The sequence below is a fragment of the Aquarana catesbeiana genome, linkage group LG05, assembly GCF_042186555.1.
Source record: "Aquarana catesbeiana isolate 2022-GZ linkage group LG05, ASM4218655v1, whole genome shotgun sequence".
NCBI lineage: Eukaryota > Metazoa > Chordata > Amphibia > Anura > Ranidae > Aquarana > Aquarana catesbeiana.
Window position 1 is genome coordinate 337,693,130 of NC_133328.1, and position 15,457 is coordinate 337,708,586.

Genomic DNA, 15,457 nt, shown 5'->3' on the forward strand with positions numbered 1-15,457 from the left:
GGAGGTGCTCCTGTTAGACTTTCCCATCGTGGGACAAGTCTCAAATACCCCAGGTTCGGCTTCTTTTCGTCCTCACTGTGCGGGAGCTCTCTCCTCAAGCAGCCATCTCGGGTCCCGTCCAGGCCACGCCCCGATAAAAATCATTTTCAACGCCACAAATTAATTACTTGGAGTCTCAAAAATGGCCTGATTTTGGCAAATTTTACAGTGCAGTGGGAGTTATTTACTAAAGGCAAATCCACTTTGCACTACAAGTGCACTGCAAGTGCACTTCAAAGTGCACTTGTAGTGCAAAGTGGATTTGCCTTTAGTAAATAACCCCCATTGTCACTGTAACTATACCAACTTAAAAAATAAACTGGTATTGAGCATTGAAAGAAGAAGCCACACATTGTTGAGTATAAAATATTTTACTCCAAGCACATTCACATGTGCGTTATAAATGGTTTTGGAACAAACCGACATCTTGGTGTATAACATGTACGTTTGACATAAATTTGCCTTTTTGGGGCTAAACAGGCATGTTTATAAACATAACATACACATTCCCAACTCAGAAACTCACAAAGTTCAACTTTGCTAAAGTGAATGCCAAATGAGACATTAGTATGTCAAAACTGTGTTGATTTTGCCTTCATCAGATGGGGTGATCTCACTCCTATAAAAGCCAAATTTTGAAGATGCACACAAATTGGGACTCAAAATTTGGACTTCCCCCATGATCCCATGCCTAAAATGTGTGTATTTTCCCTAATGCTATTTTGCTAAAGCCAAAAAACACACAGTGTGTCAACATTTGCTATCTGCAATCATGGGATATCAATGTATGCGTTTTGTGGGTGCAACTCCTTCCTCCAAACTAAAGTAGGTGAGAGGAAAGGGTTGCACCCCAAAACACGTCCATTGATCCCCCATGATGGGAGCTAGCACATGTTGACACACTGGACCGTATTTCAGAAAGGACAGTCCACTTTGCCTTACAAGTGCACTTTCAAGTGCACTTGCATTGCACTTGTAGTGCAAAGTGATTTTGCTTTTTTTAAATAAGCCACAGTGTGTCAACATGTGCTAGCTCCTGGGGGATCAATGGACGTGTTTGGGGGGGGCAACACCTTCCTCTCACCTACCTTAGTTTGGAGGAAGGGATTGCACCCACAAAACGCGTACATTGATATCCCATGATGGCAGATAGCACATGTGGACACACTGTGTGCGTCTTCAAAATTTGGCTTTGCAATTCATTTAAAACTTTTAAAACACGTACAACAATAATGACAACTTAAAAAAAAAAAACATTTGTTTATATTTTGCCTAAAATATCAATGATGTTGTTCAGTCTTTTTTGAACATCATGGATATTTTGCTTCAACTTTTCTAAATCATGATTGCACACCATGATCTCACTGATGAGTTTTTGTGCACTTGCACTGCTGAAGTGAGTTTCTTCTTCCACAACATCCACATCACCCACATCACCTAAACAATAAAAAACACCATGTATTATGTAATATATATATATATATATATATATATATATATATATATATTATGCAGGCATCCATCTATTACCTGAAGCTGTGGTCTCAGACACTGACCTGTTGCCAACACCATTTTGACCACTTCACCCAGCACTTCCTGAACCTCTGCATCCACATCCTCATGTTGTGTGGTGAGTTCCCTTTCTTCAGTAGGTGTGGGGTTACTAGTGCCCTCAGATGTCCCGTTTCTTTTCTCCCCTATGTGAATACAAAAATGGTATACTTAGCAGACAGATATTTTAGGCTAGAAATAGTAATATGAAACATTGCTTGGAAGTGTCGTCCATTTGTCTGTTTTGGCAGAGTTCCAAGCTGAAGACATGATTTTTTCCCTTTCAAAGCTGGAATACTTACCTGTTTTGTGCAAGTTGCACACATGGAGAGACCCCTAGTATCCACTGGAGCACCTGCGTGGGACAACATAACAAGGTTGTTATGCTGTCCCACACTAGTGCTCCTGTGTCCAGATGTGTAAACAGCTGCTGAGTGTCCTCTCCTTACACTGAATCAAGTTGTCATTTTATTATAGTTTCAAACACATCTAGACAACAATGTAATAAACTTATTTTATTCAAAATAGGAATGAACAGGTTACTGTAGTTAACCTGCATCTGCCAAAAACGTATTAGTGTTTGAACGAACGATGTTTAATACAAATGATTCCTGTGCCCACGAACCTCACACTTGGCATTTTAAACTGTACAACAGTAAAGAAAAGCACATGGACCAGCACAAAAGTAATAATAATAATAGGAACACACAACAAATACTTACTTTTTTGCAGCACTTTCCTGATCTTTCTATATTGATCTTGCTCCCTCAATTTCAGGTTGACCAGTGTTTCTTCAATTGCTCCTTGGATCGTCGTACCCCAAAAGTCCTGTGCAGACTTCTCAAATTTTTAGTCATGATCTTGGTCTTTCTCACATTAGGGTTTCTGTACGGTTCATGCTTCCCATCATAATCTGTCCTCTTCAAGATGTCTACCATCCCCACCATCTCTTCAAAGGACATATATCTCCTCCTGGATGTGGAACTGCCTTGCTCTGGGCTTTCCTCATCGTTGCTGATAACAGCACACACCTGCTGTGTCTCCGCCATGTGCCCTCCCACTGCCCCGAAAGAGAAGAGGCAAGGAATACACTAGAAAGAAGGACAGGGTGGAGTTTCACGCATGTGCAGTGTATATAAAGCATAATATGCGGGCGACGTATGTACGATCTGTGAGTGGAGGACAGAGAATAGTTAGCGTTGTTCATTCAAACAAACGTACAGTTGTAACTTGGGGCATCAGTGGTTAGTGGCCTATACTGCTTATAGATTGAGGCCTATATTGGGACAAGATTAGGAGAGTTTAGCCTGACATTAAGGTTTGTCTTGTGTTGTGTCTTGCAGATAAAATGGTTGACAAATTCACAGCCCCTGATTTCCTGCCCAACTTTATAGACAAATAAAGGGAGCTGCCATGTCTCTGGCAAGTCCAATGCAGGGACTATTCGAACAAGCAAAAGAGGAAGGCAGCCTTGGATAAATTGTTGGAATTGGTGAAGCCTGTGTATCCCATGGCAGACATCACCTATTTAAAGGCCAAAATTGGTAACCAGAAGATCACATATAATAGGAAGCACAAGAAGGTAAAGGATTCCCTGAGATCCGGAGCAGCAGTATATGTCCCCAGGCTGTGGTACTACCACAGCCTGCGTTTTTTGTCCTACCAGACGGATCCCAGGCCATTGCTATCAACACTTCCTTCCACATCAGCTGAGGCTCCTGAAGTCCAAACTGGGCCTTCCACCCAGAAAGAAGATGTGAAGGAGCCCAGCTTGACCCAGATATAGCATTGTTGAAGATATTTCTTGTCATTGAAAAAAATAAATAATAAAATTGAATGATGTTAACTAGATGTTATTGATTACAAATTTCAGAGTTACCAAAGTGGTTTACATATCAATAGACAGTAGTAGCCAAAAATGATTGGGACAAGAATGAAAAATGCTGGGGTCAGAATCATAGTCTTTTCTATTTGTTAACCGCTTCAGCTCCGGAAGATTTTACCCCCTTCCTGACCAGAGCACTTTTTGCGATTCGGCACTGCGTCAATTTAACTCGTGCGACGTGGCTCTCAAACAAAATTGATGTTCTTTTTTTCCCACAAATAGAGCTTTCTTTTGGTGGTATTTGATCACCTCTGCGATTTTAATTTTTTGCGCTATAAACAAAATAAGAGCGACATTTTTGAAAAAAGCACATTATTTTTTACATTTTGTTATAATAAATATCCCCCAAAAATACACATTTTTTTTCCTCAGTTTAGGCCGATATGTAGTCTTATACATATTTTTGGTTAAAAAAAATCGCAATAAGCGTTTATTGATTGGTTTGCGCAAAAGTTATAGCGTTTACAAAATAGGGGATAGTTTTATGGCATTTTTATTAATATTTTTTTTTTACTAGTAATGGCGGCGATCAGCGATTTTTATTGTGACTGCGACGTTATGGCAGACATGTCAGACATTTTTGACACATTTTTGGGACCATTGTCATTTATACAGCGATCAGTGCGATTAAAAATACATTGATTACTGTGTAAATGACACTGGCAGTGAAGGGGTTAACCATTAGGGGGCGGGGAGGGGTTAAGTATGTCCTAGGGGAGTGATTCTAACTGTCAGGGGGATGGGCTATATGTGTCACTATGCCGATCACAGCTGTGATCAGTGACACTTGTCTCTAGGCAGAAAGGGGAGATGCTGTTTACATCAGCATCTCCCCATTCGTCCTCTCTGTGAGGCGATCGCGGGTATCCCTGTGGCGATCGAGTCTGCGGGACCCGCGACCCGACTCATGGAGCTCCCGGCCGGCGCGCGCGTGCCGCCGGCAGTGCGCACGCAGTAGCATGGCGGGGAATTCAAATGGACGTACCTGTAAGTCCATTTGCCCAGCCTTGCCATTCTGCCGACTTACATCATCGGTCGGGAAATGGTTAACATTCAATTTGCAACAGTCATGAGCTCAAAATTGTGTGTGATTGATGACCAAAAACCTAAAACTATGTTCCATTTTCATACACAGGAAAGTCTCAGCCAGGAGCAGGCCATGGCAAGCAGCCTGACCAAATCCCAGGTTCCTCCCCTTCTCCCTCTAACCAAAAGGACCAGGAAGGCAAGGAACCTGGAGGAGTCTGCAGCTGCTTTCCTAAAACAGGCTACTGCGGCAATTACCACGACCCCTGGTGTAGACAAGGCATTTGGATGCGTCGCTGCCAGCAAATTAGAAAAGATGGAGGAGGCCCAATGCACTATATGCAAAGAGATTATTCTGAAGGCCCTAAACAAGGGGATAAGGAGCAAACTCACACCTCAAACACACCTCTGTGGGTTGGACCATGCTCCTCCACCAACACCACCAACACCACAGCCACCCCACCCACCACAGCAGCATGGAAGGAAGCGTGAAAGGAAGTGTTGAGAGTGATGGCCTGGGTTTGGTGTGGTCTGGCAAAAACCGCAGGCTGTGGTAAGACCACAGCCTTGGGACATATATGTCATCTGCTGCTGCTCCCAATCTCTCGGAGTCCTGGACCGTATTGTGCTCCCTATTAAATGGACTCCTCAGGTTACCAATTTTGACAGGCAAATAATTGATGTCTGCTCTGGGGTACAATGACTTTGTGCTCCCTATTAAATTTAAAATTTTTGTTTTGACAAATACTTGGCTATGTGTTTTACTTCAAAAAGGACAGTTTGATTGTGAGTAGGCAAGTGCACTTCAAAATTACAATGTCGAATTAACAAGGGACACCAACATAGTTGTATCTTTGAGGTTACAAAATACAAAATAATAATGGTGTTGTGGTAACTTGACACACAAAATGAAAAAACTAATTATTATGGAGATCACTAGAAATAAATAAATAAATGGAGATATGATGATAAGTTGTGGCATGAATTTGGGGTCAGGCACTACAACTAGTAAAACAGAATATGTTTTATGTTGTCAGAGAGGGAAGATAGGATGATCACTATTGTTGCCCGTCTGATCATAGAATCATACAAGCTAGAGTATGTGAAGTGTGGGATTACAATACATGGGATGCAAAGAATATCAGAACAAAATAAGGAAAGCAGAATTGAAGGAGGGAAATATTAAAGAGTTAAAAGAGAGAGAATGATATGCATGTGTTGTGTTAGGGGGCTAACGATCTTCTTCTAGGAGCAAGTGAACCTCTTCTTTAGCATATCTGCCTAGAGTGTTCTTTCAAACCCAAATCAGGCCCGGAGACCATTCCAGTGAGAAAATAATGACACAACAGTCAAATGTCTGGAATGTTCTGCTTTTTACTTCCGTAGACAATCACTTATATAATCAAAACGACATCACAAAAAAAGTTCAACCCTTTCATTAATATACAGACATTACGTATACATCAGATGATTAAAAAACACCTAAAAATAATACATTATTTCTTCATACAGAAACTATAAACAAGCAAAAACCTTCATGCGTCATTTCGGGGAAATCATGTTATTTACAAGGATTTGAAACTAACTTTTGATAGATGTCACATATACATATTATTCTAGGATGGATACATATTCTTATAGCTAAAATAAAGGACAGCAAGCTAAAATATCCTTACAATCCCCTCTTTGATCACACATGTATATATATATATATGTATGATCTCACTTCCTTATCATGGCGATATTCTCAGCTTGCTTCTGATGATACATACTGAGATAAGTTTTATTGGGAGATGAGGGATCTGAAATGCGAGTAGCTCTATTAATAAGGCACATAATAAGCTTGTACACAAGATAAAGGAAAAGGAAAAAGAACACGACAATAATTAAAATTATGGCAATATCCCTTATCCAAGAGAATATCCCTCCAAATCCAAAATCAACATTTCCAAAAGGACTCCAGGTCTGGGCTATGTTGCGAGCCTCTTGTTGCAGCTTGGCCACCTCTTTTCTATGCTGAGCTATCACATCATAATAATCTGGTACCTCTATACTGGTATTGTGTACCCAAGTACAACATTCATAATCCTCAGTCATTTCACATAATCCTGTAAGGGCTGAACTCATGCTCTCAATGGCTAAATCATGCAATTCTAGTTGTTTTCTAATAGCCCTAGTTTCAACATTAAGTTTAGAAATGTCATCAGAATTCTTTTCCATCATCTCATCAATAATTCCCAAATAATTATTTAACCTTTTCATCAAATCTATTCCCCATCCTGTCCAGGAAGGGAACCATGCCCAGGCCATATCCTTCTCAAGGAATAACTCTCTCTTGTTACGATGTTTCAATGGATACCTTGGGTGTATACTAGCTTCAAGTAAATGACTCCCATCACTATCACCTATCACCCCCATTATGGGCACCAGTGAGGCCAGATAACACCAGCCTTGGACCTCTTGTGGAATCCAGGGATAACAAGTCTTTCCACAACAAACATAAGTGTGGTTACCAAACGAGAAGGGCGTATTCACAGCAGTCTCTTGATCTACTGCTGTAACTGCTGCTAAAACCTGAAACAAATACTGTACAGATTTACTACTTTCATCTTCAGAGGCAAGAATCTTTTCAAAATCAGCCCGTACTCTGACCTCATCGTGGTGTGTTTGATATAAAGAACAAAACTTCCCACTAGGGGCATAGCCATTAGAAATGTTCAAAACCGATTGACTACAGATATGAGCATTTCTAGTAGAATTCCCTAAATTAAAACACCAGGTAGGATTATGACTTCTATTGATGATATGAAAGGAAATGGTGTCATTAGTTATTCTGCTGACATTCAGAAGGTCAAGGAGAATCTCTTCTCTCAACAGGGGAGTAATATTTAAAGGTATAGCCATTAGGGGTATCCTAACAGTGCTAGGGTGCAGTTTACTACAGATCCAACATTTTTGAAATCCTGATTTCCGAGCATAAGCATATTTAAATTTTAACAAAAGCATTTTATCAGCAAAATTATCTTCAATGTCTCTCTTATTTCTAACTTGTATCACTGTAATGTTCTTCTGTGTATATGTGTTACCACAAATATTTTTAATCGCACCCAAATCTTCAGGGTGGTAGATACAGTTAGTGATGATCCAAATGGGCGGGAACACCATCAGGGTGATCAGGAACAGGAGGCAGAATGCCTTGCCAGAAGTCTGTGGTGGAATAAGCGAGGTCATCTTCTCTGGCCGGACCTGCTTTTCCAGGAACTTCTCCTTCATCTGCTTGGACTTCTGCTTGAGGGCCTCCTGTATTTAAAATCTCCTTCCTGCTCTTGGGGCTTTGGACAACCTTTTTCACTCGGCTGGCATGAATCCAGGATTGGCAATTCTCCACCAGGATAGCCGTTCTGGTCACTGCAATCACCGTAGTAGGAGGTCCAAAAGGATATTCCTGTTTCTTGCTTCTATTCAACTGTTGGACCACCACCGTGTCTCCTACTTTAAAAGTGTGGGTAGGTTCCTGTGAAGAAAAAGGAGAGGTGCGAGCAACATTTCTCTCAACTGTATCCAAAGTTTTAATTCGTTTCCTCACATACTCTGACTGTACTAGATCCAAATCCCCCTGCTCTATCATAAGAGGTGCTCTGGCCCAGGGAGTAGGAAAGGGACGGCCCATCAACACTTCAAAAGGAGAGTAGCCTGTAGTTTTGGAGGGAGTACTTCTTATCTCTGCCAAAACCGCTGGGAGAACCCTCTTCCAATGGACAAAGGTTCCTCCTGTGGCCTTCCTTATTTTATCTTTCACGGTCCTATTTACCCTTTCCACTGAACTTTGGGGATGATATGGAATGTGAAACTTCCATTCTATTTGGAGTGCATGTACCAAGTCCTGACATACTTTTGAGGTGAATGCAGGACCTCTGTCTGAGTTTATCTGAAGTGGACATCCCCATCGAGGAATAATTTCCTGTGTGAGAATTTTCACTACTGTTTGTGCGTCTTCCTTTGTAGTTACAAAAATTTCAACCCATCTCGAAAACATGTCCAAGACCACCAAAAAATATTCCTGTCTTTTCCCTAACTTGGGCATGTGTGTGAAATCAACTTGTAGGTGGGTGAAAGGTGTACTGGGATATATCAAATGTTCGTGTTTCACTTTGTTTGGGTTATTTAGGTTGTTCCTAATGCAAGTAATGCACCTGGACACGTAATCCCTTGTCAACAAAGGGAGATCTGAAATGTAAAAATCCTTGCCTAGTAACTCACAAGTTGCCTTCCAGCCTCTGTGACCTATTCCATGATACTGGGCAATAAAAAGTGACGCACTTGCCATTGGAATACATACCTTCCCCTCTTTGCACAAAAGTCCTGTTTTTGGATCTATTTGTGCACCTACTTTTTCCCAATCTCTCATGTCGGCCTCTGAGGCATAATCTTGTAGGTCAGACAGTACATGGTCAAAACAAGATAGTTCAGGCTGTAACATTGGCATTTGGATTTGAGCTGGTTGAGAGATAGCTGCTTTTCTGGCTGCTGAATCAGCTAGAGCATTTCCTCGAGCTACTTCTGTTTGTTGGCCTGTATGTGCTCTGCAATGTATTATGGCAAGAGTTCTGGGCAACTGAATAGCTTTTAACAATGACTCTACCAGAGAGGAATGAGAGATGCTTTTTCCATCAGCTGCAATAAAGCCACGCCTACTCCATATGACGCCGAAATCATATACCACGCCATACCCATATTTGGAGTCAGTGTAAATGTTCACATCTTGACCCTCAAACATTTGGCATGCCCTGGTGAGAGCAATCAATTCCGCAGCTTGGGCTGATTGATATGGGATAGGTTTGGCCTCAAGTATAACATCTGGAAGTTGCACAACCGCATATCCTGCATGATATGTGTAATCATTTGGCCTAGAACAAGATCCATCCACATACACATTTTGCACATTCGGCAAAGCAGTAGGGGACAAGTCAGGTCTAGGAGATGTGTCTTGGTGGATGAGGTTGGTGCAGTCATGTTGTGGCACCACTTCATCCTGCTCTCCTTTTAATCCTAGCAGTGCATTTAAAATTGGAGCTGGGCCTGCATTAGGGGAAGCATATTTGATATGCAGTTTTGGATTTGACAACAGTATCACCTCATAGCCGCTCAACCTTTGGGCGGACATATGTTGCGTATGTATATTTCTCAGTAATGTGGACACATTATGAGTAGTATACAAAGTAGTATCATGGCCCAAAGTGAAAGTTGCAGCCATGTCAACCAACATAGCACAAGACGCTAAAGCTCTGAAACATACGGGCATGCCCTGAACTGGTACTGGTACCACCTTTGAAAAAAAAGCAACAGGGCGAAGCTTGCTTCCATGCTCCTGAGCGAGGACACCTGCCATCGTTGTACAATTTTCCCTGGCATACAAATAAAACATCACATTATATTTAGGAAGGCCGAGTCCTGGAGCTGTTACCATAGCATTTTTCAAATACACAAAAGCATTACACATTTCATCTGTCCATTTAACACAGTCTGGCATATCTGAACCTGTGGCCTGTCTCAGGAGATTGTCATAGTAAGAGCAGTCAGGTATCCATTGGCGGCAGTAACCAATCATACCTAGGAAGGTGAGCATGTCCTTCCTGTTGAGTGGGCGGGGCAGACCCATCAGAGCCGTAACTCTTTTATGACTGACTCTTCTTTCTCCTTTTGTGAGAACAAACCCTAGATATTCAACTGTTTTCTGACACCATTGCAACTTTTTCTTTGACACTTTATGACCACTTTCAAAAAGACATTTCAAAAGATTTCTCCCATCCTCCAGGGCGGCCTCCCTTGTCAAGCTGCAGAGTAGCAGATCATCCGCATACTGCAGCAAGACTAAACCATGTTCAGGTGTCCAAGCTCTAAGAGTGGTTTGGAGGACAATAGAATAGACAACAGGTGAGTCTATATAGCCCTGGGGCAATCTGCACCAGGTCAGCGTCCGATTTTTAAATCGGAAGGCAAAGAGTGGCTGTGTTTCCTTGTCCACAGGAATTGAAAAAAACGCATTTGAGAGGTCAATTACAGAAAAATACTCAGCAATGGATGGTATGGAGGTGAGCAATGATGGCACATCAGGCACTATTGGGGCAATTGGTACCACTAAGTTGTTTATGGCTCTAAGGTCCTGTACAAACCTGTAACTGCCATCCGGCTTTTTAACAGGATTGATAGGAGTGTTATAAGGAGAAATGATTTCTCTCAAAATACCTTTCTTCAAGAAATCTTCCACAATGGGCTCTATACCCTCTTCTTTTTCTCTGGATATGGGGTACTGTTTATGATACACAGGTAAAGCTCCTGGTTTCAAAGTGGCTTTATAGGGCGTACAGGAAATGAACCCTACATCAAGAGGATTCACTGCCCATACTCCCTCCTCACTCAATTTGACATCTTCCTCTTCTGGGTGTGAGAGCGATGTAAAAAGGTGAACCCTGTCAGATTTTACATATAATCCTCCTTTTGCAGTAATTTTCATTGTAATGCCCAATTTTCCCAGCAAGTCCCTACCTAAGAGACTCACGGGACAACCAGGAATAATTCTAAAACAATGTTGCAGATTACAATCAGCACCACTACGGGTGCTTAGTGAAAGCGGGGGTGTTTTAAAAGTTTTGGTGAGTATCCCATTTATTCCCATTGAAGGCTCAGCATCCACAATCTCTCCCCTATAAAAATCCTTGCTAATGGTACTGCATGTCGCTCCTGAATCAGGCACAAATGGTACCTCATGCCCGTCTACAAGCAATGAAATTATAGGCTGTTCATGATAAGAATGAGAGACAAGTGGAAATGCCATGATACTACCTTCCGGGCAGCTTCATTGTGACTGCTGTTGTTTCCAAGAAATGGGGTACTTAACACCATGCTGCTGCTGTACTGGGGGTGGTGCCTGAGGGGGAGTAGGTGCAGCCGGTGGCCCTGAATTTGTACACTCTCGGTCATACCAGGGGCATTGAGCTTTCCAATGTCCGGGGTCCCCACAATTAAAACACCCTGGTTTAGGTTGTCTCTGCTGGAAGTCCCCTCTTTGTGGCTGTCCTCTTCCCCTATATCCACCTCTATAACCCCCTCTATCCTGTCCCCTTTTCTTATAAAAGTTTCCCCTTTGATTTCCTGGGAAATTATCCTGGTAATGTATCGGTGCTGGTGTCTGCTTGGGAATGTCAAAACACCCCGCTGCGTCTTTTTCAGTCAATTTTTTTTGAAAGTCAGTCATACTGCTTGTCGCCCAATCTGAAATCTGCTGTCTCACAACAAGGGCATATTTAGGGGCCAGGTTGCTAAGATAAGTCTGTATTAAAAGACTGTGCATTCCATCCTGAGTATTGAGTCCGGCATCTTGAGTCCAGACCTCCTGAAATCTTTTCCAAAATTCCAAAACTGACTCTGATGATTTCTGTTTGCAAGCTACTGCAGTAGGGAGTGACGACTTGTTTATGAAAACTCTCTTCATTTCCTTCTCTAGCTCTTCCCACATAAGGTTCCTTCCTTCAACAGTGTTTAGTGAATAAGCCTCTGCTTTGGTAGTGGGTGCCTCTAGGACATCTATGGTGGGCACTTTAGTCCAATCCCATGGGGAGGTAGTTCCCACCAAACTATCTATAATAATCCTTATATCTTCCTGTGTATAATTTCTACCCTTACAAGCTTTCTTTAAATAAGCTATTGCCCCCAAAGCTGATGTGGAAGGTTTGGGGCAATGTTTGACAATACGATTGATATCTTCAATATCGATACATTTTATCACCATTACTTCACCGACAGTCAGAAAAGGAAAGCTTTGCATTGCTAGCTGCGTAGCTACTTCCTCTTTCTTTCTGTCAGCTGTTTGTTTTGAAACTGCGTGTTGTGCGATCTCACCCTCTGCAGCTTGTTTTAATTTCTGAGTTGTACTCCTGGTCTGAGCCGGATCCTCCCTAAAAGGTCCACGGGGCATCTTTATTTTATGTTCCCCCGCAGATGTCTTTTCAGATAACTCCTCATCCATTGTGGAGGAGGCAGCACCCATCGGCTGTTGCATTTGTGAAACTACAGGCAGTGGCTGATCTGATAGGACAGCAACCTGTGACTCTGGTAAGACCACAGGCAGTGCCTGACCCACCACTGCACCTTGCTGTGGAACGGATACAGAGGAAACAGATGCCTCTGCAGGTGACACTCTATTCTCAAATGGACGAACTGCTGCAATTGCAGCCAAAAACTCAATGTCCTCTTTTGAGAACGAGGGGTATATCTGTTTTGGTGCTCCCTTATTTGGCTGCAGTATATAAGGTGGAGGTGACGGAACAACTGGGGGATCAACTGAGGGAGCTACTGGGAGAGCTGATACACATGGAACTAAGGACGGGAAACCTAATTTAAGTCTCTTCTCACAAGCATGTAACCCCGGAGCTTCCTTGTCCCTTGGATTTGGACTTCTCTTTCTTATTTTCTTATCCGCTCTCTCATACCAGTAGGGGGCATACAATAACCAATTTTCCCCACCTTTCCTCATATATTCCTTATCCCATTGGGGGTCTCCCGTATAATATGGGAAAGGTTCCCTATCCCCTAAACAAAGTCCCTTGACCATGTCCATATGAAAAATGTCATTCTGACCCTGTCGGGGAAACGGGTCACTACTCCTCATGCCTTCAGTCCATCCCGCCAGATTATCTACCCAAGGGTTAATATACACATAATCAGTTCCACATATTCTGGCTACATAACATTTACATGTCTCTCCTACATCTGGAAGGGGAATCTTCTTCCCTGATGATTGACCCATAACAATACAGTGGTGAACGCCACCTCACCTCGCAGCGTCCGACAAAATCCACATAATACACGTACAGATTATCTTATCTTACTTTATATATATAAAAAATCTAAGCGATTAGCGATAGATAAGGTAAGCAAAGAGGTTTGGGTTTTTCCGGGACACTCTATCAGATATCTTTATAAAACTTCTTACAGTACTGTATTATATTACTTTGGGTTTCTCAGAACCCCTTGGACTAACTCAGAGTCCTTTGGACTAACTCAGAGTCCTTTCTTTTTCGAACTATCTCAGAGTTCCTTTGGACTACTCAGAGCCCTTTCTTCCGTTCCCCGAACGGACTTCTGCAAGATTCATACATTTACATAAATGTTTTTAACACTACACCTTCTGTTAACCCCATATAAGAAAACAGTCTTTTAAACTAAAGTCATGGTGAAAGAAATAATAATAATTAAATCAGACTCACCGGACTTTAGAAACTTGGATGATGATCTTGGATGATGATCATCTCATGAACAATGACCGTCCCACACGCTGCCACCAAAACTCTGTTAGGGGGCTAACGATCTTCTTCTAGGAGCAAGTGAACCTCTTCTTTAGCATATCTGCCTAGTGTGTTCTTTCAAACCCAAATCAGGCCCGGAGACCATTCCAGTGAGAAAATAATGACACAACAGTCAAATGTCTGGAATGTTCTGCTTTTTACTTCCGTAGACAATCACTTATATAATCAAAACGACATCACAAAAAAAGTTCAACCCTTTCATTAATATACAGACATTACGTATACATCAGATGATTAAAAAACACCTAAAAATAATACATTATTTCTTCATACAGAAACTATAAACAAGCAAAAACCTTCATGCGTCATTTCGGGGAAATCATGTTATTTACAAGGATTTGAAACTAACTTTTGATAGATGTCACATATACATATTATTCTAGGATGGATACATATTCTTATAGCTAAAATAAAGGACAGCAAGCTAAAATATCCTTACATGTTGTGTACAAATGGGAAAAATTTAAGCGATTTTAGAGAGATATTCGTGTATGTGTGTGAATGCTGGAAACTTTATTTCTATCTCTTGTGTGTGTCATGTATGCAAATGTAACCCCCTCCTTTGCACTCTCATGAAAGAATGTAGCTGGGATGAGAGATCAGTGATAAGATGGAAGGACACCATGCCAATTTCTGTTTTTTAGACAAAACATTAATAACAAAATGTGCCGGGTTAATTAAGCTAATAATAAAATATGTGATCACAATTATTTTTTAATCTGTTTTCCAAACATGGTAAAATGAAGGTTACATTTAACCGTGTATTAAACAAATTGAATATCCTTTGATAATGGAAACAGTGCATTTAAAAAAGTGAAAATTAAGTAAAATGTCCTCATTTAGGGAAATATATCTGTGGATATATATATTAGAATTAGGGTGTGATATTGAGATTATCACTTGAGTAATAATTTCTGATATTAGTTTACTAATTTTATTAATAATACAGATATATTGTAACTGGTTTAGACAACCTTTGGTTGGAAATTAAATCCGGGTTATTGGGGAAATTTGTAAAATGGGATTAGTTTAGATTAAGATAACAATTTTGAATTTTACAGTTATACAATACACCCTTATTGAGAGAAAAAGAAGGTTAAGATGAGGTTGTTAATTGGAATACAGCTGCCATAATATTTAACAAAGCCAAGATGGATGGGATACATAAGAAGTTTTTCTACATATAGGGCGTGGCCGAGCGGCGGACCGAGATGGCTGCTTGATCCTGCAGCTCCGCTCCACAAAGGGACATCACAACACACAGCGACCACAGAAACGGGTGAAATCCACCCCAAACAGAGATGCCGATTCTCCTAACACTCCTGACCCACGGGGGGAAAATACGAGCGGCGGACCGGGACCCCTGTATGTTCACAAACCAGCTCCACACTGTCGCTGGGCGGCTTGCAGTGGTGCCACTGACGGGTCACACATATCCCGGCATATAGCGCCGTCACTCTGGAACAGCAGGGCAGAGACAGAATGAGGGAGACTCACTTTATCCCACGCCGTTTCACTGAGTTTTCCCCCCTGCTTCTTCCTCACAGGAATCCCAAAATGGCTCCGACAGAGACACAGAGCCGCTGACACA

General features: G+C 41.6%; 1 protein-coding gene across 2 annotated transcripts; it reads right to left on the reverse strand.

The window, feature by feature from the left end:
• Window positions 1-5,733: 5,733 nt before the first annotated feature.
• On the reverse strand, window positions 5,734-13,923 carry LOC141144825 (uncharacterized). Of its 2 annotated transcripts, none has more exons than XM_073630878.1 (2): window positions 13,768-13,923; window positions 5,734-8,015 (listed from the first exon to the last, which is right to left on the reverse strand). In XM_073630878.1, exon 2 carries the CDS (start codon window positions 7,772-7,774, stop codon window positions 6,224-6,226), a length of 1,551 nt encoding a protein of 516 aa, XP_073486979.1. In that variant the 5' UTR covers window positions 7,775-8,015; window positions 13,768-13,923; the 3' UTR covers window positions 5,734-6,223. The 2 variants fall into 2 exon arrangements, with proteins under 2 accessions (XP_073486979.1, XP_073486980.1); XM_073630879.1 differs by lacking the exon at window positions 13,768-13,923 and adding an exon at window positions 12,401-13,071.
• Window positions 13,924-15,457: the final 1,534 nt, after the last annotated feature.